Source organism: Schistocerca serialis, chromosome 4 (genome assembly GCF_023864345.2).
Source record: "Schistocerca serialis cubense isolate TAMUIC-IGC-003099 chromosome 4, iqSchSeri2.2, whole genome shotgun sequence".
Taxonomy (NCBI): Eukaryota; Metazoa; Arthropoda; class Insecta; order Orthoptera; family Acrididae; genus Schistocerca; species Schistocerca serialis.
The window spans coordinates 798,690,589-798,717,289 of record NC_064641.1 but is presented as its reverse complement, the minus strand read 5'-3'; the positions used below and the strand labels follow the sequence as shown (position 1 = coordinate 798,717,289).

Here is a 26,701-nt window from a genome sequence, read left to right as displayed (position 1 = left end):
TTTTGTGATGTACTGGTGTAGATAGAGTGTGAAATAACCTGCTCATTCTTGAGTTTTCAGAGATATGAAGGAGGAAAGAGCATGACCAAGTGACCTACCTACCCACGTAATACCTTCGTCAATGATTTCTCCTGCCCCCTCTTTACTTGCACCTTGTTGCACCTCCAGAACACAATTTATCCCTTAACACGACTGTACTGCACTTCTGTCTACATCTACACCATACTCCGCAAGCCACGTAATGGTGTGTACCGGAGGGTACTTTTGGTACCACTATCTGACCCCTCCACCTCTGTTTCACTCCCGCACTCCCGAATAGTGCGAGGGAAGAATGATTGCCGGCAAGCGTCTGTATTGGCTCTAATTTCTTTAATTTTCTCCTCGGGGTCAGTACGCGAAATGTATGTTGGGGGAAGTAATATGTTTTCCGACTTCTCCTGACAAGTGCTGTCCCGAATTTTGGTAGTAAATCTCTCCGTGATGCAAAACGCCTCTCTTGTAACGTCTGCCAGTGGAGTTTGTTTAGCATCTCCGTAACGCTCCCTCGCTAAAAACGGTCCCGTGACGAAACGCGCCGCTTTTCATTGGATCTTCTCTATCTCCTCTATCAGTCCTACCTGACAGGGATCCCAGGTAGATGAACAACACTCAAAAGGATTCTTCAGATGAATCTGAATCTGGTATCTGCTATTCCCACTATCTGTTTTATGTGGTCATTCCACTTAAAATCACTCTCGATAGTTACTGCTAGATATTTTACGGCAGACACAGTCTCCAACTGTTTGTCATCAGTAGTGGAGTTGTAGAGTAGTGGATTTATTTTCCTATGTATGCTCGGGATCAACTCCCATAGCCTGCACCATTCATCAATTCTCTGCAGGCAGTTCTGCAAATTCTTACCATTTTACAACGTTGCTACTTTGGTATAGACAACTGCATAATCAGCGGATAGCCTTAAATACCATCCGACTCTTTCTGCTAGATAGTTTATATATATTGTAAACAGCTAGGGTCCTATCACATTTCCGTGTGGTACTCCGGACGTGGTACATACATTTGATATTTGTTTCTAACCGACTTCATTTGAAAACAAATACTGATTTCACACCGATAAAACAACATTTTTTAACAATCAGCGGTTTTACCATCCTTTGCAACACGGAAACTATTAGTCCTAGAGAAAAGAAATAGGACCTTTTCGTAGGAAATTAAATCTAGTTTGATTGTACATCAGGAAACATTTTCGCTAGAAGTCGTGGTTTTCGAATTGTTTAACGGAAAAAAAAGTTAAACGCCTCCCTCGCCCCCACGCGTTCCCATCCCACCCCAACCTAACCTAACACTCCATCGGTGAGGATTTTTAATACGTTGTTCATGGCACTCCCTCCGACAACTCTACAAAAATTTGCGACTACACAATTTTTCCTTCAATTTTCCTTCGTGACTGGACAGTTTAATTTATATGTGTAGATGTGCGAGCAGGGCGGAGAACCATGAATAAAGTGGCAAATACGATCGAGGACTAGTTCGTAGATTTTATGCCTGCAGTTCATGAATACCACTGCGTCATAAAATTCTTTCATTTGGACAGTTTATTACCAACGTAAGTTCATCCATTCGGTACTTGGAGAAATTTGAATACCAAATGTGTACTCCACATTCGTAACTCTACCAATTTCTTACACACTCTCGACGAAACGCGGCTCTGGGAGGCATATATCATGATTAGTTTTTGTTATTTCTCTCTTCACTCGAGTCGCGCTTAAATACCCTTTGGAATAAACTGGAGTCAAGTTAGATACAGGACGATTTCGACGTGTTCTCTCGTCAGCATAGTTTGTCTTTGCTAAGAAATATTGTGAAACCACAGGCGGCGTGACCATAGGCAGTCAGTAGTTGCCAAATTACATACGGAACATTTAGAGGCCAGAACATAACAATCTGCCAATCATAAACCAACATTATGCTTTCGGTATGTTGACGATATATTTGCAGTTCATCGACATGGGAAAGACAAACGTCATGAATTCCTACAGCACCTAAAGTCGATCTATCGATGTATATGATTCGAGATGAAAATAGAAAGAGAGGGGCAGCTTCCTATTCTCGTCTTTCTGGTAACGGGAAGGGTGGATGGATCTCTGGGACGCAGTGTCTACAGAGACTCAATCCGTAGCGACCTCTACTTGCATGTAACGAGCCATCACAGAGAAATTCCATGCTTGGAACACTGATCCAAAGAGCACGTACACTGTCTGACGCAGGAAGCCTCGCCGAAGTACTCAGACACTTTAGGAATGGTTTCTAACAGAATCGGTGGTCAGAACACAGGTCGAGCCTCCCGCACAGCGTAAATCGGGGCCGCACGTAGAGGAAACCGATGCCAATGAAAGAATAAGGAGCCAAAATCGTAGATAACACTTCAGAGATAATACTTGAAACTATGGCTTCAAATACACATCGATTCCTCTAGCGAAATAAAAAGGTCTGCTGTAGTATTGAACAAATACGAGAATGTAGTAAACACAAGCGTTCGACCCGACTTGAGTAGCTAATTAGATCAGCTGTCGCGTAACACTGCTTCACCTGTTAGAATATAATTGTACACGAAGATACTAGCATCGTGGAGAAGGCGACCAATTTATAGGACACTATAACAAAGAAAAGAGTTGGTATTAGAGTGGCGGATAATATAATCGACAGACACAGACCCTTTAGCTATAAGTAAAGCATGAGTCACCGTGCTTGGTTTATATGTCACGTCGGACAGATCTCTGTTCGTAGAAACTCTCGTATTCGTTATAGCTCAACTTTTTGGTTGATTCTGAATTTCCGTAGACGGCACCGGTAAACAATTTACAGGGTGGCGACCATCTGGCTCTTATCATTTACTTTTGTTCCAATATGTACCATAACAATTACGTACTATCACTGCAGTAACACTTTATAACTGATTGCTTTATTTGTTGATCTTAATTGTAATCAGTTCTCTGTCAATGTAAATAACAAGTAACGTAACATTATCAATTTGTAAATTTATACTGTCACATACATGACCGAGCGAGGTGGCGCAGTGGTTAGCACACTGTACTCGCATTCGGGAGGATGACGGTTCAATCCCGCGTCCGGCTATCCTGATTTAGGTTTTCCATGATTTCCCTAAATTGCTCCAGACAAATGCCGGTATGGCTCCTTTGAAAGGGAACGGCGACTTCCTTGCACGTCCTTCTCTAATCCGATGAGATCGATGACTTCGCTGTTTGGTCCCTTCCCACAACCAACCCCCCCCCCCCCCTTCCCCAACCCCTCACATACATGTACATAATGAAATATCTCTGAGACTGGACGTTTTTGGCATTGTTATGGTTGTAACATCGTCATCTTTGTATTTATTCCTCCATGTGATGAAACTTCTTGGTGTGTGAGTGGCACTTTACATAATGTGGATAAATAACACAAAAAAGTGAATTACCCAGTTTTCGCTGCTACAAGATGATGAACAACCTGCACTGGAAAATAATGGCGCGGATTATTCATCGTAAGTAACCGAAACATATTCCCTTTAATAATAATAACTTGTTTACATCATTTAAAATCCTTGTGAGACACAATTACAATTAAAAACGCATTGTCTCACATCTTGTTTTGGTTGTAAGACACCACCACCCCAAGGATATTTCGTCAGGTGGGGAAACAAAAAGCGAAATCGAATGTAAAACGCGAACTAACCATCTGAAGATAAACCTGTCGGTTCGAAACTGGTAGCGGCACTGTTTAAATAAATAAATAGCATTGTAAAAAGTGGCTGGCTGCTATAATATTCTCTGCAAGAGTTAACTTATATAGAATGACAAGTACAATCAGGGCTCGACATATGTACAGATGAATTCCAAGAAACATAATCTCAAAATAAATGAAGCAAAAACTGTAGAAATTTCAGTAAACAAAAACCGTAGTAATTTCAGTGAAGAGGGAAGGGTGACCAGCGAGCATGAAGATAGGTAGTCACTCCGTGGGAAATGTGGAAAACTTTGCCTACCTGAGAACTTTAATTTCTTGAGACAGTCTAGCCATGACAGATGTTGCAAACAGAATTCACAAGAGCTCGTGCTTCTACTAATGTGTTAGACCGCTTCTGTGGGATCCCCAGATGCAAACGAATACGAATTCAGCGAAATACAACAGTACCTCAAAGCAGTCCTGACGTACGCTATAGACACGTGCAGCCTCACAAAGGGTGACTCAGTCCGACTACAGACGTCCAAGATGTTCTTGAGGTACAAGGTACAGAAAACAAAACTGGACAATACAAGAACTGAACAGGTGAAGGAGGGTACAAGGTTTATGACAGCACTGCTACAGTAAGGCTCAAGTGGTTTGGCCATACGCGGATAGAACGTACGAGCGCAATTGTAGTAATCTAGGAGAGAGCAGTTGAAGGGACTCGGTGCATAAAAATATCAGTAATACACTGGGTAGAAATCTTAGACGGACATTGAACCGAGAAGAGGAACATTGTATGATGTCATCAACCATAGGATTTATCCGGATAGACGACGTGGAGGAGGCTTGTACACACATCCGGAACTTTGGCTTTTAAATGATAATGGTGTTAATGATGACAGTGGTGATATACTGTCACCAGCATCATCATCATAATAACTATAATTTAGAAGCTCAAGCGTCCCGGGTGCTGTGTGCAAACGGCCTCCATATGGTTATATTTTTAATTCACTTGTAATTATTGACGTTATCATTTCTTCTGTATGTGTTTCTTTACTCTCTGTGTTCTTACTGGTGCCAAGATTTTTCTTACGCTTTTTGTATTTCTCCTGGTCTCAGATAAAATATAAATTCTCAACTGCAGCTTTGGTTATCGTGTTATAGCGTCTGATATTGATGTTAAACGAGAGAAATTCTTTCTATTGGAGGTATGTTTGGCCAGTTCGCATGACATTTAGATTTTTTTCAATTCTTACTTTACTAACTTTCGCAGCTGAGTACTTAGCGCGGCTGTCTGCTTTAGGGAGCGCCCAAGTTCGATTCCCGCGAATTTTACTTCATGGGGATACTGGAATTGGTTGCAATCAACCTTAAGATGCCACTTGATGAGATACTTGACCGAGTCGTAAAAACTGTTTACAGCCGGGAGAGTAGTGTGCCAAAACACGTGTCTCCCTACCGCATCAAATGGTTCATATGGCTCTGAGCACTATGGGACTTAACTTCTAAGGTCATCAGTCCCCTAGAACTTAGAACTACTTAAACCTAACCAACCTAAGGACATCACACACATCCATGCCCGAGGCAGGATTCGAACTTGCGACCGTAGCGGTCGCGCCGTTCCAGACTGTAGCGCCTAGAGCCGCTCGACCATACCGCATCGAATGACGCCATTAGCAGAGGGTGACACGGCGATCTGTCGGTACTGATGAACATGCCAGGCCCTGCGGGCGGAGTTTTTCAAGTTTTACTTTACTAACTATTTCCACGTGATTTGCATAATGTAAAATGTTTGTTGTATTCTATTAGCAACGATCTGAATAAAGTTCCTGTATTGGTTGTAAATTAGGTGATCCCTGCAAATGTTTGAATTCCAATATCCTCTTGACTTTTCACATATAGTCGTAAATGTAGAACCTCGGCTTTGTTTACATGTATGTACTCTAAGGCTGAAATTGACCAATTGTGCGTACTTAAATAATGTATCTGTGTGACGTGGAATCCTTTCGATGTCTTTCAACAAATATACGGCTGCGGTACCTCACACGAAGAGAATGAGTTTTAAGGATAATTTATTTTGTTTTCACTAAATTTGCACGAATTACACCCACCCCATTAACAATGGCTTTGTAGTTAGTTTGGAATAAAATCAATATTAGTTACTAAGATATTTAATGTAAATAACGCGTTTAATCCTTTTGGGGCATCATCAGATTGTATATAAAAACGAACCCAACCTATTAGAAACAAATACAGAACGTGGAATGGTCGCATCTTGTGCCAACTACGTAGGTAAAATAAACCAAAAGTAATAGAAACATAAGTAAAAGTAGCTGGATATGTAACCCATCAGTCATCAAGCCATTTAAAATGGAAAATGGACTCAAAAGTTACTTTTGCTTCCCTTTTTCATTTTATATTTTATATTTAGTTTATTTTACCTGCGTAGTTCGTACAAAACCGGACCATGCCCCTTCCTCTATTTGTGTCTAGTACATTGGTTACTTGTTTTTACTGTCAATCTTCCCAATAGGTGAAACTCATTATTGATATCAAATACTTTGTAACCAATACGGCTTTTATCCTGAAATAATTCAAAACAGGTGGCTGTAGCACCCTGCCACAACGCAATGCAAACATTTTTACTTTGCAGATGGGCCTAGTGCGACATCATAACAAAAAAATTAACACAATCGTAAAACACTGAAGTTCCTCCCGCTGAATATAAATAATAACTGTTATTGTTACGAGAGGTGTGCCTATACTCCACTGCTGTCTGCTAGTAACACGGCAAATATTTGCCTGAAAGGATGAAACCACTGTCTGTTTTTCTCTTAGCTAACATATTCGACGTTCAGCGTCCCTCGTATGTTTTCCTCTTAGAAAAATGAGTCGTAACTGAGAACAAACACGAAAGTCCAGCTTTCGAAACGCGGCCGGGCGTTGTCCGACATACGTGTACTGCGTACTCGCAGCTCAGGCCTTTCCGACGCCGAGAGTGCTGGTGCATCTGACTGAGCTTGTAGCTGCTCACCACCCACAGAGCGTTCTGCGTATTCTTCTGGCCACCCCGCAAGAGTCTTTCATCGAGATCACGGCACACACTACCTTCCATTCCTTTGTCGAAAGATACAAATATCTGCGAGGCTCTGTAGGAACGCGAACCTCTGTTGGTGTCCAATTACTCATATTGAAGAAGTGCCGCATTTCATTCATTTACAGAAGTAGTCCTCTCTTCCAGTGATACGTAACTTTTAATTACTCAGCGAGTTAACTACACCGTAGATATACTGGCCTTTAGAAGAGGCTAGACCAACAGGCTGCTACGGTTGCAGGTTGGAATCCTGTCTCGGGCATGGATGTGTGTGATGTCCTTAGGTTAGTTACGTTTAAGTTGTTCTAAGTCTAGGGGACTGATGAGCTCAATAGGTAAGTCCCATAGTGCTTAGAGCAATTTGAACCAACAGGCAGACGTTGGTGCTATTATTCCATAGTGCGCCAGAATTTGATCCTTCTGAAGTGAATTAAAAAAGTCAAGCTTGTTTTTAGTGATGAAACACCTCCCCTCTCCGCCTCACTGCTCCTGCAGATTTCATTGGAAATGAGCTGTGGCTGTCTGACTTCGAACCCTTCCAGAGGTCATTATTCTGAACCACATAATACAAGAAATTTGTGAAACTTTGTCATCATCGTCGTTAATATCAGCCAGTTTACCCCAGTGGCACGTAGAACCCTCTTCTAGGCTTCACATATATATCGATTTTCAGCGTTAGCTATCAGAGTTAGGCATTGTCTCCCTAGGTTACCCCTCATTTATCATTAGGATTTTCTATAACTGATGCGTTTTGCAACTAAACAAGTTCTGAAGGTAATAGCAAACTGGAGATTGCAATCTCTGTTAGGCATCTTAGCATACAGCTGACAAAAGTTAAAAATTCACTCTTCTGCAAAAAGAACCCAACAGTACTTTGGATAAGAACAGTAGAAATGTAACTGGAAAGAAACAGTATACAAGAATCTAGAAAATATTTTGATTATCTCGCTTTCACAGCGTTTGTCTCATCGCCCGAGGACTCCATTCTTCATGATTTTCCACTTTTATTTTATTTCGTTCTAACTTTGTCGCCAGATGCCCTTCTTTTCACCACAGTCGTCTATTACCCTATGGAAGGAAGTCGTTTCTGCCAATTGTCTATGAATCGTATAAACATCGTTCTGTAACAGTTTTGAACACGGCTGTCTCTCAGCAACCGTGTATAAGTTTCAGCGGGGAAATACCACAGCCAGTCGTTCGAAAATAATTTTTAATATGTTAATGTAGGTTAGGATGCCTCTGAGGATGTCTTCATCGGAATGAAATTTAACAACTGTAAAGTTACATTACGAGCAGACAATAGTCAAAATTACAAGCACACATGCTCAAAGCCAAAATTATATAGGGTGGTCCATTGATCGTGACCGTACCAAATATCTCACGAAATAAGCGTCAAACGAAAAAACTACGTAGAACGAAACTTGTCTAGCTTGAAGGGGAAAACTAAATGGCGCTATGGTTGGCCCGCTAGATGGCGCTGCCACAGGTCAAACGGATATCAACTGCGTTTTTTTTAAGTAGGAACCCCCATTTTTATTACATATTCGTGTAGTACGTAAAGAAATACGAATGTTTTAGTTGGACCACTTTTTTCGCTTTGTGATAGATGGCGCTGTAATAGTCACAAACATATGGACTACCATTTAAAACGAACAGTTGGTAATAGGTAGGTTTTTTAAACTAAAATACAGAACGTAGGTACGTTTGAACATTGTATTTCGGTTTTCCGATGTGATACGTATACCTTTTTGAACTTATCATTTCTGAGAACGCATGATGTTACAGCGTGATTACCTGTAAATACCACATTAATGCAATAAATGCTCAAAATGATGTCCGTCAACCTCAATGCATTTGGCAATACGTATAACGACATTCCTCTCAACAGCGAGCACTTCGCACATGCATTGCCAATGCGCTGACGCATGTTGTCAGGCGTTGTCGGTGGATCACGATAGCAAATATCCTTCAACTTTCCACACAGAAATAAATCCGGGGACGTCAGATCCGATGAACGTGCGGACCATGGCATGGTGCTTCGACGACCTATCCACCTGTCATGAAATATGCTATTCAATACCGCTTCAACCGCACATGAGCTATGTGCCAGGCATCCATCATTTTGGAAGTACATCGCCAGTCTGTCATGCAGTGAAACATCTTGTAGTAACATCGGTAGAACATTACGTAGGAAATCAGCATACATTGCACCATTTAGATTGCCATCGATAAAATGGGGGCCAATTATCCTTCCTCCCATAATGCCGCACCACACATTAACCCGCCAAGGTCGCTGATGTTCCACTTGTCGCAGCCATCGTGGATTTTACGTTGCCCAATAGTCCATATTATGCCAGTTTACGTTATCGCTGTTGGTGTATGACGCTTCGTCGCTAAATATAACGCGTTAAAAATCTGTCATCGTCCCGTAATTTCTCTTGTGCCCAGTGGCAGAACTGTACACGACGTTCAGAGTCGTCGCCATGCAATTCCTGGTGCATAGAAATATGGTATGGGTGCAATCGATGTTGATGTAGCATTCTCAACACCGACGTTTTTGAGACTCCCGCAATTTGTCTGCTACTGATGTGTGGATTAGCAGCGAGAGCAGCTAAAACACCTACTTGGGCATCATCATTTGTTGCAGGTCGTGGGTGACGTTTCACACGTGGCTGAACACTTCCTGTTTCCTTGAATAACGTAACTATGCGGCGAACGGTCGGGACACTTGGATGATTTGGGCATTTTGATTACAATAGCCATAAATCAGCACGATATCGACCTTTTCCGCAGTTGGTAAAAGGTCAATTTTAACACGGGTAATGTCTCACGAAGCAAATATCGTCAGCACTGGCGGAATGTTACGTGATGCCATGTACTTATAAGTTTGTGACTATTACAGCGCCATCTAGCACAAAGCGAAAAAAGTGGCCCAACTAAAACATTCACATTTCTTTACGTACTACACGAATATGTAGTAAAAAATGGGTGTTCGTATTTAAAAAGCGCAGATGATATCCGTTTGACCCATGGCAGCGCCATCTAGCGGGCCAACCATAGCGCCATCTGGTTTCCTCCTTCAAGCTAGACGAGTTTCGTTCTTGTAGTTTGACGCTTATTTCGTGAGATATTTGGCCCGGTCGCTATCAATGGACCTCCCTGCAGATGTTCCAGTGTTGGGTACGTATACCTTGCAATGAACAACATCAGACTGCTGCAGCGGTCTACTATCGATAGAAACCCGTCGAGGCGATAGCAGCGTCACCTGGTGAGGAATGACTGCTAGTCAGACACACGCACGGCGCAAGCAGTATCAGTGAGCGTGCTGTCCGTGTGCGGAAAGGGGAACTCGCGATCCATCTGAGTTTGATCGAGGACATTTTGTCATGATTCGGTGGCTTGGCACAACCATTTCGGATACTGCACGACTTGTCGAATGTCGGAGGAGTGCTGTGGCGAGTGCCACGACAGTACCACGACATGGGTACCATCGCAATGGCAGAGCGTTTCACGTAGCGAATCCGTTGTCTTCCAGGGAAACAGCTCCTTGACAGCTGTACTGCGGGACGGAGACAAGCTGGCAGCAGCTCCATTATGCACCAAGGAAAATTCACATGGACGTCTATGTGTCCAGTGGGGCTCGCACGAGACACCAGGACGGCCAAGATGTATCGTACATTGGTTCCAGACTACGTGCGCCCCTGTATGATGATCACATTTCTCGACGGCAGTGGCATTTTTCAGCAAGATAACGCACCTTGTCACAAGGCTAGGAGTGTGATGGAGAGGTTCCAGGAACACAGTGGCTATTTCCAACTGATGCACAACTCGACAGTTCTGAACCCGATCGGAAACATCTGGAATGTGATTAGAAGTGCCGTCAGAGCTCATCCTCCCCTTCCCCGGAAGTTGCTTCCATACTCACTGCAGAACTCCTATTTTAGAGGAACTTCAATACACAATAGAACTGCTAGAAGAAACAATCATTATTTCATCAGACTCAGGCTCAGCATTGATGTTGTTATAATGCTAGGACGTCAGCAATACCAAAACGTGGTATTTCGGATCATAGAAGCAGCGCAATAGCTTTCCCACTAAATAAGACGACCGTCATGTTACAGGTGAAAGCTCACAGCGGAGTAAAAGGAAATGAAAAAGTACATACTATGGCCAAGGAAACTGTGTACACCAGTTCAGTGAAATAAGATAAAGTGCCACCCGACAATATCCTTCATACCACGAGGACTGTGTCAGGGTCCGTTGGAACCGAAATCTCGTACAATCTTACAAAATTAAGCGGAGACACCATGCCGCAATGCCTAATCTCCCATTATGTCGTTGGTACTAAACTTGCAGATACAGCAAAAGCTTTATAATGAAAAGGGCAAAAGTTCGCCTCAGTCACGGGAGATACCGTCAACATCTCTACCACCTCAATACGGTCGCATCTTCTTCATGTGAATGCGGCAGTGAGGAAGACATTAATCATATTTTCCTCGGACGCTGCATAGGACGTCAAGAAACTAAGAAACTACTATAGCCTCTGATGACCTCTGCGAATGTTTTGCCAACAAACATTAATACACTTTTAATAACAGAAGACACAAAAGTATATCGGCTTCTGTACAGTTTTGTAACAATGGGTCAAATAAGAGTATAGGAAAAAATAATTTATTACATTATAATATAGTAAATATACTTATTTACTTAGATCATTTTCTAAGTGCTTCTGCCACCATTTCCAGATCCACAATTCTCAAACCTGTATTTCTGTCGTGGTTTGTTTCTTCTGACACAATCCCTGTCCCAAGTTTTATTTTAGATGCACTTGGAGACAAGGTAATGTTTGCATCTGCAGGCCCGACCCTAACCTCAATGTCAGTTTTTCGATTTATATTGGAAGTATGGGCCTTACTGTATTTTTTAAATACTTTACCAGGCCTAGGCGTTGTAAGAAGCGATCAACAGATTCAACCTTGCACAAAAAATGGCACAATAAATCAAGCGTCACTCGAAATCCACTGAACAGCACAAAACGTGTTTACAACACTCCACAGCCTTCTATACCACACTGATTGAACCAGAAAATGGCTCCACAGTCTTCTTTACAACACTGCTGTTATGTATACAAAAAAATCACAGCCTTCTAAAGCTATATTTTCTAGGCTCACAGGCCAAATTCTGCAATAAAATTTTACTTCCAGTTGGTACACTGAAAAGCGGGCTTGGCGCATTACACTGCTTAGGGTTTTAATTTTTTTATGCCATTTGTAGTTCGAATTTCGAGGAACAAATTTGGGATAATAATCTCAATTATATTTACTATCAAATAAAAAATAAAAATAATTTGTAAATATTTCATTATTTCTGCCACCTTCTCCCCCTAAAGTTCAGTTTACATCTACATCTACATCTACATTTATACTCCGCAAGCCACCCAATGGTGTGTGGCGGAGGGCACTTTACGTGCCACTGTCATTACCTCCCTTTCCTGTTCCAGTCGCGTATGGTTTGCCGGAGGAACGACTGCCGGGAAGCCTCCATGCTCCCTCGAATCTCTCTAATTATACATTCGTGATCTCCTCGGGGCGTATAAGTAGGGGGAAGCAATATATTCGATACCTCATGCAGAAACGCACCCTCTCGAAACCTGGACAGCAAGCTACACCGCGATGCAGAGCGCCTCTCTTACAGAGTCTGCCACTTGAGTTTGCTAAACATCTCCATAACGCTATCACGCCTACCAAATAACCTTGTGACGAAACGCGCCACTCTTCTTTGGATCTTCTCTATCTCCTCCGTCAACCCGATCTGGTACGGATCCCACACTGATGAGCAATACTCAAGTATAGGTCGAACGAGTGTTTTGTAAGGCACCTTCTTTGTTGATGGATTACATTTTCTAAGGACTCTCCCAATGAATCTCAACCTGGTACCCGCCTTACCAACAATTAATTTTATATGGTCATTCCACTTCAAATCGTTCCGTACGCATACTCCCAGATATTTTACAGAAGTAACTGCTACCAGTGTTTGTTCCGCAATCACATAATCATACAATAAAGGATCCTTCTTTCTACGTATTCGCAATACATTACATTTGTCTATATTAAGGGTCAGTTGCCACTCCCTGCACCAAGTGCCTATCCGCTGCAGGTCTTCCTGCATTTCACTGCAATTTTCTAATGCTGCAACTTCTCTGTATACTACAGCATCATCCGCGAAAAGCCGCATGGAACTTCCGACACTATCTACTAGGTCATTTATATATATTGTGAAAAGCAATGGTCCCATAACACTCCCCTGTGGCACGCCAAAGGTTACTTTAACGTCTGTAGACCTCTCTACATTGATAACAACATGCTATGTTCTGTTTGCTAAAAACTCTTCAATCCAGCCACACAGCTGGTCTGATATTCCGTAGGCTCTTACTCTGTTTATCAGGCGACAGTGCGGAACTGTATCGAACGTCTTCCGGAAGTCAAGGAAAATGGCATCTACCTGGGAGCCTGTATCTAATATTTTCTGGGTCTCATGAACAAATAAAGTGAGTTAAATGGGTGTAACAGATAACTTTTGTTTTTTATAGTCTAAGGCTGGTTGACACTTTTTATTGGCTGCGCTTAAAGCAGCTCTAAAATCATAGCTCTAAAAGCAAACCCAGGATTTTTTCGATTTGCTTTTCATGCCTGCGTTCAATGACGGCGCAAATGCGCACAAATGAATGGTGACTATGTTGATGGGTAGTGTTGTGTAGAGGTCAGTTCGGGTGATGGTCTGTACTACGTCTGGTCTTACATCATCGTTATTAAATTTTTTATGACTCAGGAGACATTACTTTTTGACCCACCCTCGTACTTCGCTACAGCGTCTTAGTAATTCAATGCTCGTACGTGGAATTACTAGCAGCGTTATCCTCGGACGCTGAACGGGAACAAGAGGGATGGCGTGCTGTGGGCAGTGTTCGTCAATTGAAGGCTACGGAGAACACCTCGGGGAGCCGCACTGCGGCTGGCGCCACGTCCCGTGTTCTCCTCACACGCTCCCAGGAGGATCCTCCCAGACACCTCCAGGCCAGCACCGCTGGGAGCGGCAAACGTGCTTCTTGAGCGCCGCGCTGTACCGTCTGACCGAGAGTACTGGCAACAGGCCTACTGGGAGGCGATGAGTAGCCAAGTAGACCGTTGTCACCTACAGTGGCCAACCTATGTGAGATGGAAGACGACACCTTTTACGCGGGCCGGAGTGGCCGTGCGGCTCTAGGCGCTACAGTCTGGATCTGAGCGACCGCTACGGTCGCAGGTTCGAATCCTGCCTCGGGCATGGATGTGTGTGATGTCCTTATGTTAGGTTTAATTAGTTCTAAGTTCTAGGGGGCTGATGACCTCAGAAGTTAAGTCGCATAGTGCTCAGAGCCATTTGAACCATTTTTTCGACACCTTTTACAAAAAGCACATGGCACTGCTGAGATGTTGAGGTGAGCCAATCACAGTGTTGCCGGAAATGTAATTCATTTTATGATTCCACTGCAAACAACATAGAATTCAGACGAGAGTTTCAGAATTTTAACGAGCATGGGACATGAGCAAGGTATGCAGTGATAGGTGGTGATAGGCGGCCAGTAGCCGTTGAAGCAGGTGGTGAAACGTCTCTGTGGAGTCGTTTCGTAGACGCATGTCTCACTGGATTATGTGCATCCTATTCTGTACACCGCCTGATTGCGGTTTAATTTATTAACTCTCTCAGAAAGACTGAGCAATCAAACTAAGGCTTATTAAATGATATTATGTTCGATTTTTTTGTGTTCCATAGGAAATCGTGACCTGTATTTATTACGCTTTTCCCTTCACATTACTCTATGTGTGCGTGAATGTGACTGAATGAGTGTTTTTACGAGTGGTTTCGGGTTTCTTTTGTGGGGGATGCTGAGTTGGTTGTGGTCTGCTTCTCGTTTGGAAGGCAGCACAGGATGACCAACTTAGGATCCGAGAACCTGCAAAGAAAGGTTTGTCCCTTTTAGTCGAAGGTTGGTTTGTCTGTCAGGTTGGTGGCGGAAGCCTTCCCCTCTGATAGCTTACGTTGCACCGGTAGTTAGGCGAAGCTCGATGGAGAAAGGACACTCTGCAGCTAGCGGTGGGTGAGTACAGTTCGTAGCTCCTAGAGAGCGTTTCTGCCTTGCCGCGTTAATTTTGTTTCGTGACGGCAAAATCATTTTGCTATTGCACCATTAAAATTTCTTACATTTGTGCCTGGTTTAATGTCTAATTTCTGAACGGTTAACTTGTAATCAAGTTTACCACGTGCTGAAGTTCGGCCGTTCGTAAGCGGCAGGCGCGGATTCCATGTCGTATATCTACTATATAAACCTTGCGAATCTGATAAACCTTTTTCCAAGCTAGTGCATGAGCATAATGGTGATAGGTATCTCTCTGAACTATTTCTGTCGTGGGTCTGTAGATGGAATGATTGAATTATTGTGCTCCACTTCCCTTTTGTGTGGTTTTCCTTTTTTAATTGCGCTGTTCTACTATTTTTGGCGAATTATTTAGTTCAATTTTTCATTCAGGCACCAGTCATGTGTAGTCATCGGATATACGTCAAATTCAGTAATGAAATAAATGTGAAACGTAAAAGATAAACTCTGCGTCCTTTATCTTTCTCATTGATGCCAGTTTTCAAATTAATTTTCTATTCCTTAATTTTTTTAAGTTAATGTGCTTGCTTGTGATGAACAAAAAGGGGAGAATAAACCAATTTAATTCAACAAGCTCATTGATATACGACATACAATGCTGTTCATCTTGTTGGTGTCTTTAAAAAAAGTTGCATTCTCATAATTAAATTCTTAATTTAATTGAACTGATAATTTCCAGTTAGGTCTTTTCTTAATTTTTAGGAAGCGCTTGGGCTGGTGGCGACCCTGTAATTTTTAAATTTATAATTGTCCTTGTGAGGCGGCTTAACCAGAAATTGCGCACAAGGGATACATCTCCATTATTCTTGGTACGTAACGTATGTCGAGCCTTGGCTAGGATCTCTTTACAGTTCTACGTATGTACTTTACAGTGGATATGGCTAGGCGTTATTAGTTGCAACAGATGTTACGGTAGTGGAGCGTGGCTGATCATTCCGTTTCCTGATCAATTCCTAATTCACTTGTTTTCATGGTCCTTACTCGTGATGTTTTCTGATAGCCGTAGAATCGTTCTGCATTCGGTCGTAATGCCGGTTCGTAAACTTTCTCAGTACTGTTCCGCGAAAAGAACATCTTCTTCCTCTCGGGGATTCGCATCTGAGTTCACAGGGCATTCCCGTAGTATTCGCGTGCTGTTGAAATATATTTAATAGCGCACCTCTGTATTTCTTCTCTGTCTCCCTTTAAATAAAGCTGGCGCGTATACCAAAGACACGATCGGTACTTGAACGGGTCACAGAAGTGTTCCGTAAGCGGTCTCCCTTATATTAGGTTACGTACATTATCCTAATATTCTGCTAATAAACCGAAGTCTACCATTCGCTTTCCCTACAATCAATCGAAGGTGCTCGTTCCATTTCACGTCGCTTTGCAACGTTACGCCTAGATATTTAATCGATGTTACTTTCTAAAGCAGCCAGCTCACCACTTATACCACAGGATGTTTCAAAATGAATATAAGGGTTTTAAAGCTATGTAGCATTTACTACATTCAACTTAAAAGTATATGGTTCTGAGTACTATGCGACTTAACTTCTGAGGTCATCAGTCGCCTAGAACGTAGAACTAATTAAACCTATCTAACCTAAGGACATCACACACATCCATGCCCGAGGCAGGATTCGAACCTGCAACCGTAGCGGTCGCTCAGTTCCAGAATGTAGCGCCTAGAACCGCACGGCCACTCCGGCTGGCTTAAAAGTATAAATAATTCTTCAAATGAAAGAGCATCTCAGACAGTTTTTTATCGCAAGTGTGCAATGTGAGCACCATTTGTCACTCATGGCGTCGATAGGCGAGTTCTTCCCAAACCTTGATCAGTGTGTGTGGAGAAATTGTTACAACAATGCTGTTTCTAAGGTCGCGTGGATCAGCTGGCAGCGGAGAGACATACACATGATCCTCCATGAACTCCCAAAGAGAAAAATTGGATGGCGTAAGATCGTGTGTGAAAATGGAGGTCATGCAAAACAAGCTCTGTCGTGTGGCCACTTGCGGCCAATCAAGCGGTCGCGTACAACGTCGCTTAACCAATCGCGTACTGAGTTATGTCAATGAAGCGACGCACCATCTTGCTGCCGAGTAAAGTTCTGTTGAAGCTTCTTCCAACTGAGGAAACAGCCATAGTTCTAGCGTATTAAAGACAAGAAAGTCCAGTTACAGTTGCTTCATCGACGCCTGGATATGCCACAAAAAACGTTAAATTTTGGGGAGTCTCGTTGCAATTACACCACCTAGTGGGGATTTGCTGACTCGCAGATGCGCACATTGTGTGTGTTTGCATTTTCAATTACGTGAAATCTCGATTCGCCGCTGAAGAAGACACGATGCAGAAAATCTTCATCGCCATGTAGCAACATTTCGTTTGCTAAGTTTGCACGTAAATCGTAGTCTGTAGTGTTTGGAGCTCTTAACAAGTGCAAACGATAAGGACGTAATTGTAAGCACACAGATGTCACTGGAACTACTAATTCACGATTAGCATTCCGAACTGATTTCTTGAGGTAAGCGGGAAAGACTCTTACTCGGTCAACAAGTTTTTCGGTCATTCTTTGTCCTTCCTTACCCTTCCCTTTGCGCACAGGTATACAAACAAAACTGTTTGAGGTGCTCCTTAATTCGATGTATTATTTGTAAGTTGAATGTAATAAATGCTACAAAGCCACAAAACCTGTATATTCATTTTTAAACAGCCTGTATATTCGAAGAACGGCTGATTCTTTTTCCCAACCATTTGCATCAAATTACATTTTTCTGCATTAAGAGCAAGCTATAATTTATCCTACCAAACAGAAATTCTTTCAGAATCGTCATGTATTCGCCTACAGGCATTCAGTGCCGACACTTTTCCTTACACTACAGGCACATCAGGGAACAGTCGCTGATTACTGTTCACTCTAACACTCGTATCATTTACGTACCGCCGTCAGTCCAAAACGCTCGCAACTAGATTAGTAAAAGTAGGGAAAAGTTAAGATGGTTGTTTTAATGCTACAAGTCTCCCGCATTGAAGTAAAACGAACAGAATCTTTTTACAACTATGTGAAACACTGAGAAAAGTCCCTATTTAGATGTTGCTCAAGTTGCGTCATATAGGCTTCAACGTTGGTTATGTCATCAAAGCATTCAGCCTTCATGTGACTTCCTGGACTTTGACGTCATGTGGAAAGTTCGTACTCATAACACCAAGACTCGTCACCAACGATGACATTTTTTGCAGTAAAGAACTGTCCACGTTTTGCAGTTCATTCAAGTTATGGCAGGCGTCCATGCGTCGTTGATTTTATTTGAGAGACGAGATGTGTAGGTTATGCTTTGCACCCTCTTCTCTCTTCTTTAAAACATTCTGTAGAATGTGCTGAACATTTGATTTAGAGATGTTGCCTCACTACGATTTGTGACACAACAAAATTTACATATTGCGGCCACACATCCACTACTGAACACCAACGCTCGTAACTGACTGGTCGAATGCACATCTGCTATTTACAACAATTAGTTCAAAGCTGCCACCTTAGTTACTATACTGACCTCTCTTATACGCCATGAATGAAATCAGTCTCGGAACTTTTTGGACGGACGGTCTATAGACAGAACGAGAACTGTCCTGTCACACTTCCCTGGGACGCTCCTAACGTTAGCTTTGTCTCCGGTGAACTCTTATCGCCCAGGAGAAAATACTGGGTTCTAATGGGTGTCCGGTTAGTATGGACGAATTTGAATTTTTGCACCATTTGTCATAAGACGGGTGGCAGCCGTGTTCTTTTTTTCATGTTTGTTATCTGTGATCCCATTAGTAGCCTAATGGCTGTTGTGTGGTAAGCATTGTTGGTGATGTTTATTTTCATCAAGGGGAAAATGACATGTGAGCAACATATCCAAATAATAAAAAAAATATTATAAAAACATTTAAAGTCCCACGGCAACCGATCGTGAATTGCGTGTGACACTCGGACGTAATGCTTCTCGAAACGGATCGTTTCGGAAGTTGATCCGGAAGTTTGAGACCATGAGGTCCGTTTAAAATGTATAGAAAATAGGACGACCGCGATCTATTCGAACACAAGAAAACATTGCTGCCGTGCGTGACAATGTCATCCTTTCAAAAGATCTGAAAATGCGTGCGTACAAGATTCAACTTACACAAGAGTTGAAGCCTGCAAATCATGGAAAGAAAGATCGATTTGCTCAATGGAATTTGGTTCGACAAGCGGAGAACGAGAACTTCACAAAAAGAATAATTTTCTCAGATGAGGCGCACTTCCACCTCAGTGGGTACGCCAATAAGCAGAACAACAGAATCCGCGAAGACTGTGGAAGATGGCATGCATCCACAACGCACGAATGTGTGGTGTGGGTTCTGTGTGAAGGACTGATTGGTCCGTACTTTTCTGAAAATGATGAGGGAACTGCCGTCACTGTGAACGGCCATCGTTATCGAAATTTACTTTCTGGTTGGTTTTTCCCTTTCATTGATGCAAATGACGATTTTTCGTTTCAACAAGATGGTGCAAACATGTCACACAACCCATGAGGCAATTGCTTTGCTGAATGAAAAATTCCGACAAAAAATTGTCTCTTTGCGTGGCAACCAGGAATGGTCTGCCAGATCATGCGATCTTACACCTTGTGACTTTCTTGGGGGGGGGGGGGGGGGGATTTGGGAAATCAGAAGTGTACGTGAACAAACCAGAAATAATACACCAGTTGACGTACGAAATTAAAAGTGTTATTAACGGCATCCCATCAGATGTTTGTGAACACATCATCGAGAACTTCAATGAACGCGTTGCTCGTTGCTGCGCGACTTTGGTGGTCATATGGAGGATATAATTTTTCGTATACAAGATATACAACTTTGCTTCCGCCGTTTGGCGATAGGTGGTGACAACGGCAAGTAGCGGTCGAAAGAAACAGATCGCAGACGTCAGCTTGGACCTCGGTCAACATAACCTCATACAAACATTAGTTGATTTGTGTCTGCATCACAAAGTTGTTCCTGATTTAGAATGTCAGTTTACGAGCCTAATTCTTGTCATTTGCGGGAGGTGTCACTGTTTTGTTTCAGTATGAAGATAACAGCGGCTGAGTCTCACGAATGCTCTCAAGTACGTATGATAAGGACGCTATTAGCAAAAGAACGTGTCGTGAGTGGTTTCAACGCTTCAAGAACGGTGATTTTAACGTCGTACACAGGCATAGTGGTGGAAGAGAGAATGTTTTCTAAGATGCAGAATTGGAGACATTGCTGAGTGAAGACTCGCGTCAAACACAACAAGAATTGGCACGATTAGCGGGAGTGACACAGCAAGCCATTTCAAAACGTCTCAAGGCTATGGACATTATTCAGAAAGAAGGCACTTGGGTCCCGTGTGAGCTGAAATCGAGAGACGTTGAACGGTGTTTGTGTGTTTGTGAACAGCTGCTTCACAGGCAAAAACGGAAGGGATTTCTCCATCGCATTGTGACCGGGGACGAAAAATGGGTTCATTGCGATAACCCTAAACGCAAAAAATCATTCGAATATCCCGGCCATGCTCGGCCAATCAGAATATTCACGGCTCCAAGATCATGCTCTGCATTTGGTGGGACCAGCTCGGCGTCGTGTATTATGAGGTGTTAAAAGGAAGTGAAACAATCACAAGTGCTCGTTATCGAACGCAATTAATGCGTTTGAGCAGAGCATTAAAAGACAAACGGCCGCAGTACAGCGAGAGGCACGATAATGTAATTTTGCAGCACGACAACGCTCGACCCCACCTTGAAAAAGAGGTCAAAACGTACTAGGAAACGTTAAAAACGGAAGTCCTATACCACTCGTCGTATTCTCCAGACATTGCTCCTTCTGGCTATCACCTGTTTAGATCAATGGCTCACGGCCTGGCTGACTAACACTTCCGATCTCATGAAGAAGTTACATATTAATCCGATTCGTGGATCGCTTCAAAAGATGAACAATTTCTTCGATGCGGGATGCGTATACTGCCCGAAAGATGGGAGAAAGTAGTGGCCAGCGACGGAAAATACTTTGAATGATACATGTGTATGCAGTTTGTTTCATTAAAGCTGTAAGGTAGCAGTAAATGGCACCTTACTGTAATATAATAATTGTGCAAAGACGAGTTAGATATCGGTTGTTATGTTATTTATCAGGCAATCAGCCTACTGAAATTAATATAGGGAGTATCAGACGGCATAAGACGCGTATCAACGTTAAGAAATTTGCATATTTTCACGGAGTTTGGCTGGAGCGGACGAGCGGCACTGCTCAGAGGCAGGGCAGAGGGGTGCGGAAGCTTACAACCGACCATTGCGAGTCGGCATGCGAAAGCGTCTCACTGGGGGAGACGCGCCGCCGGTGCAGGTAGGCACCCATTGCGTGGACAACAGAGGCAGGCCTTCGAGGGACGGCGCCTCGTTGGCGCTGGGCTTTACGCCGACGACACTATGTCGAGACGAGTTAGCGCCTAAGGGAGCCTTCCCACGAGTCTTAACGTTTTCTGGGGCTTTCTAAGAAACGCGGTTAAGCTAGTGCAATGACCTTTTCCCGCGCGAGGGCGAACAGAGAGACACGATTGGTGGGTTCAATTTTGAACGGAGTTTCAGTTTGTTCCAGAACATTCTAGGCGTAGTAAGGCGCGGAATGTTTTGATGGGCTGGAAGAAGCCAGGAAATAATAGTGTGAGCAAACTGTGCTGGTCTAGAGCCACGTGATTGGCCAGCTCGAAAAATAGCGTGGGGGTGCTGATTTTTGCGGAGGGAAGCTTTTGGAGGTGTAATCGAGGAGAAGCGTCTTAGCTCCTGTAGCGAGTGGACGTAGTGCTTTCGGCTCAGCTGTAGGAGAGTAAATTCTTTTCAGCGTGCTGTGCAGGACTTTGAATAAGTCTGCCAGCTGCAACTGAAACTAGTATTCAGTTAGGGGAACTGTCGTGTTTTACTGTTAAGAGACAGGCTGATTCCGCCAATTACGGTTGGGAATACTGTCTCACAGAAAGCAGACAGGAACAGAGCACTTTCCTTGAGCCACACTTTATTAAAGACATTACTGGATTCCGCCTTTGGGGTGGTGAGTCCCGTCTTAACGAGTGCGATACGATTAGAAAGCCCGCATCTCGTGGTCGTGCGGTAGCGTTCTCGCTTCCCACGCCCGGGTTCCCGGGTTCGATCCCCGGCGGGGTCAGGGATTTTCTCTGCCTCGTGATGGCTGGGTGTTGTGTGATGTCCTTAGGTTAGTTAGGTTTAAGTAGTTCTAAGTTCTAGGGGACTGATGACCATAGATGTTAAGTCCCATAGTGCTCAGAGCCATTTGAACCATTTTTTGAACGATTAGAAAGAAAGCAGAATTAGCTTTTGAATAGGATTTTATGAACAGGAAGCATGTTCGCGAAAATAAATTCATTTTTGTTACAATTGAGGCTCCTCGACGACGTAGGCGCCATCGACAGCTTGCTGACCTGTCCACGAAGGTGCATTTGGTAACGTGATGCTCAACTTCGGCATTTAAACCGATATTACGCACGCCTGTGACTACCAGAGCACAGTTTTCGAGTCACGCTCTTATTGAGAATTTGGTAATTGAAGTAGGTTTGTCTGACGTATTTTATACCGTCTGACAAGGGGAGGGAGTAGAAAATAACAAGTACAGATGCGTTAACCAACATTAAGAGTTAGTTTTGGAATTTAAGGGCCACTGCCATTACTAGCTTGGTTTTATCACTTATAAATGTATGTCATTGTTCAGTTTGATGTTAGGAAGATTATTGTTCAATAAATGAGTTCAATGCTATCCTTGTTTGTTTAGTAGTGATCAGTTCCCTGAACACTATTTAGCTACTACATATTAATCAAAATTAGTAAAGGGGCAGTTTTAATTAACAGGTTGGGTCTCATAACAAGCCTTCAGCCAGAGCCAACGACCCGATCCAGTACGGAAAGAGAACAAGTAAAAGCATTCTTGTTAATACCCCCCGACATTTTGCGGACCCGCCTAGGATCCCTCATCATCATTTATTGAAGTAAACCCCTTCCAAAGCCTCAAACGTCGGGGAGAAAACGGCGGAAACAAAGTTGTACATCTTGTATAAATGGGAGAAGTTACTTAAAGCATTTGTAAAAAAATTACATTTTCACAAATTTTTTTTAAGTTCTATAGCTCTTTAGTCCTTACTTCCCGTTCACCATCTGCTACTTAAGAAGTCTTAGATCCGTTCACACATCTGAGACCCTATTCCGTATGCTTGGACCTTTGTTCAGAATAAGCAATGTGGTACTGTGTCAAACTTTCAACATATCAACTTTTCTTTTTGTCCGACTTTATGTTTTTTACCAATACAGGAACGAAACCAGCAGTGTGGTGTTCGTACTGATGTGCATGTCGCCGCTGTAGGAGGTGACCATGTTAAGAGTGCAGTTTGGCCAGGAGAGTGGGCCCCCTGGTGACGCAGTCGTGTCGGCAGGTGCCGCCGGCGCTGGAGGCGTCTGTGCAGCAGCACGGGCTGACGGCCACCGTGTCCGGGCTGCGCCTCGTCGTGTCCGAGCGCCACTTCTCCGCTGACGGCCGGCTGCGGGTTCGATGCCAGGCGACGGTCACCGCGGGCGGCGGCCCGGACGCCGAGCCGCTGGTCGAGACAAGGGAGGCCCTCGTCGTTGGTGAGGATCGCTGTCTGAGCAGTCTCCCATCGCTCCAGCTGCTTTCTCTCATCCCTGTTTTGAAACTGTGTCCCGTACTCTGCTTATGCGGAGATACAACTCTCTACTTGTAATATCTTGCATAAGCTCTGTAATAACAACACTTGGAGTGCTTATCAGCTATCGGTTGTCTAACGACGCTGTTAGTTGAGTTCATGACTCAGTGCCGAATTCAATTAAGTAATTTTCGTCACTGGTCATGTTTATTTCGTAAATAGCAGCAGCTGAATTAGCTTATTGCACTTCTGGGCAATACAACCAATATTTTACTGCTCGGGTATTCTGAACGCCACAATATTACAACCGACCGTATAGTCATAGAAATCACTAGAAGTTTCCTCATACTTGCACATTTTAAAGGACAGTACCCCTCAATTCCGTAAATCAATATGAAGCAGTTCCAGAAAGTGACCGAAAAAATCGTCTTTGAAAATCATATGATGTAGGAGTGCTACTATGTAGAATCAAATGCAAAGAATCGCAGGTAGATGAATGCATAGCGTGTAGATGTTGTATGTGTGAGGTCCTTGGTTCTATCCAATCATAAAATCTTTTGTCTTTATTTAAAAAGTATTTATATTATGAAATGGAAATGTTAATTAACAAATATTGAATAATATCACTTCATAAAATACCATTTGTTTTTAAACATTAATGACATGAAAATAAATTTAAATTTGACGTAGGTGTGCGAAATGCCTTAATGTTAAATGACTAGAGATCATATACATCAGTAGTACCGCTCAATCTCTAGATATAAAGAAATTAATTCACTTTCTGTTTGATGTTTCACATTTTGTACTAACTTTTAATATGTCTTGAATACTTATATTCTCATTCTGTTAGTGATATTAAAAAGGAAAATATTTTCATTAATAAACTGTAATTCATATATGTGTTCATTAACTTTCTCATTTGTTAATTAAAGTAAATAACTTTTTTACACAAATTACAATGAATTTCAGTGTTTAACAAATGATGCACAGCCTAACCATTACCTGTAAAACCTTCAAATTATTTTGATAAGGCAACGAATTAATAATGATAATGACATTACATAACAAAAAAGGCAGGCAATAGTAGTGTACATTTTATATTCAGAAGAAAATAATACCATGTCAGTGTTTTGTTGTTTTGAGGAGAAAGAGGGGGGGGGGGGGCGGGCATCCTTTAGATGAATAATAGCTTGCTTCCCTGTTTATTGGTCTTCTGTGCGTTCTTATAGCGTTCTTATATCATGCATCTGATTGCTCTGTGGGCAGCCGCGCAGCTTCCTGAGGTAGTACAACCATCTCCCTACTACCTCTCCAGGGTGGGGGTGAGAACCCATGACATGTAAAAAATATTCGAAAGCGACTGGTATTAGTATCGAATCCATAGTTTTCTGGGACGTTAGGGCCATTGGTGACAGATCCGATGACATTCGCCCACTAGGAGGAAAGGGCGGGGGGAATTGGGGGGCGGGGGGGTGGATATACCGTGGTATAACATGACTGCATATCTCTCTAACTACTGAAGTAATTTTTACAAGGGAGGACCGGAAAGTGAAGCACAATAATCTGTTTCTTCCCTCGTATTGCAGCTGGAATGTTAAAGTTTCATGACGATATAGTTTTAAGTTTGCGCTACTGCAAGTATCTTGTTTTCTTGTGCATCTCTAGCGATAGAAGCCTGATCTACGTAACAAACATGGCACTCATGTTACTGTCGACAACCTGTGAAGATCAGCGAAGTGTTATTCGATACTTATGGACCAAAAGGCATAAATCTAGTGAAATTCACACGGACATGGGTGGCATGTGTGGAGAGAAGTGTATGTGCCGTAGCAATGTCCCCAAGTGATGTAATTTCTTCCAAGAGGGCTGTGTGAACCTTAATCATTCGCCACGCTCCGGGCGGCCAGTAACAGCTGCAACCTGGCACAATGTCGGAGCCATTGGAGTAGAAATTTTGAACGACCGCCAAGTGCAACTGCGAACCTTATCGCAGCACTTCAACATTTCCTATGGAGCAGTTTACGATACTGTTCATGACACGTTGAAACTTCCTTAAGTTAGTACTCGCTGGGTGCCCAAGAACCTGAAAGACAACCGCAATGGCCATCGCATGATGAGAATCTTGAATCGATTAAAACGTTACGCCGCAGGGGGCATGACTATCTGAAAGGAATCGTCACTGGTGATGAGTCGTGGGGGTACCACTACACGCCCGAAACCAAGCAAGCTTTTATGGAGTAAAAACACGCTGGTTCCTCAGTACGAAAAGGATCTAAAGTGACTCAACCTGTTAGGAAAGGGCTTGTGACAGGGTTGTGGGATATGCGTGGTTTGTTATTTGTGGACTTTGCTGAACACGGGACCACTGTGAATGCTGCAGCCTACCTTAAAATTTTGGTTAGGTTGCGTCGTGCTGTTCGTGTTAAACATTAATCCTGACGGTGTCAAAATTCTTCATGGCTATGCTCACCCCTGTTGCTGCTCCTGATTCTGAGAAAATTGCGAAATTTTGGTTGGAGGATATAGCAGCATCCACCATACTGTCCGGACATTGCACCGTCGGACTTTCACCAGTTGGGTCCCAAGAAGAAATTCCTGTCCGGCCAACGCCTTACAATAGGTGCAGAAGTGAAAGCTATACTCCAACCAAACGGATTGGTACAAATAGGGCATTGGTTCCAGTATGAAAGAAATGGGCTGAGAATGTTGGTGACTATGTAGAAAAGTAGGTAAAAGGTGTAAGCTCATTTGATTTATTTCATTTTGTTATCTATTAAACTTTTTGGTAATACATTTATTGTGCGTCGCTTTCCGATAATCCCTCTCACGAAACTTGGTACATATTTCACTTGCTGTGTAGGAAAATTTACTGTGAAAGTTAGACATCCCAAGTACCCAAATAGTGGAAGGCTATTTGGGTTTTTGTGATTTTCATTTTCGACTGCGTCTCTGTACATTCTATCGTAGTAATAATTGGATCTTGATAAAACTGTAGTAGCTATCGGA

The 26,701-nt window shown here is 42.9% G+C and overlaps 1 protein-coding gene across 1 annotated transcript in view; it reads left to right on the top strand.

The window, feature by feature from the left end:
* LOC126474776 (uncharacterized) overlaps nt 1-26,701 on the top strand; it is a 157,371-nt gene that overhangs the window by 123,411 nt on the left and 7,259 nt on the right. Inside the window, exon 5 of the mRNA XM_050102252.1 lies at nt 23,468-23,660. Coding sequence (XP_049958209.1) covers nt 23,468-23,660 — 193 coding nt within the window. The remainder of the gene's footprint in view (nt 1-23,467; nt 23,661-26,701) is intronic.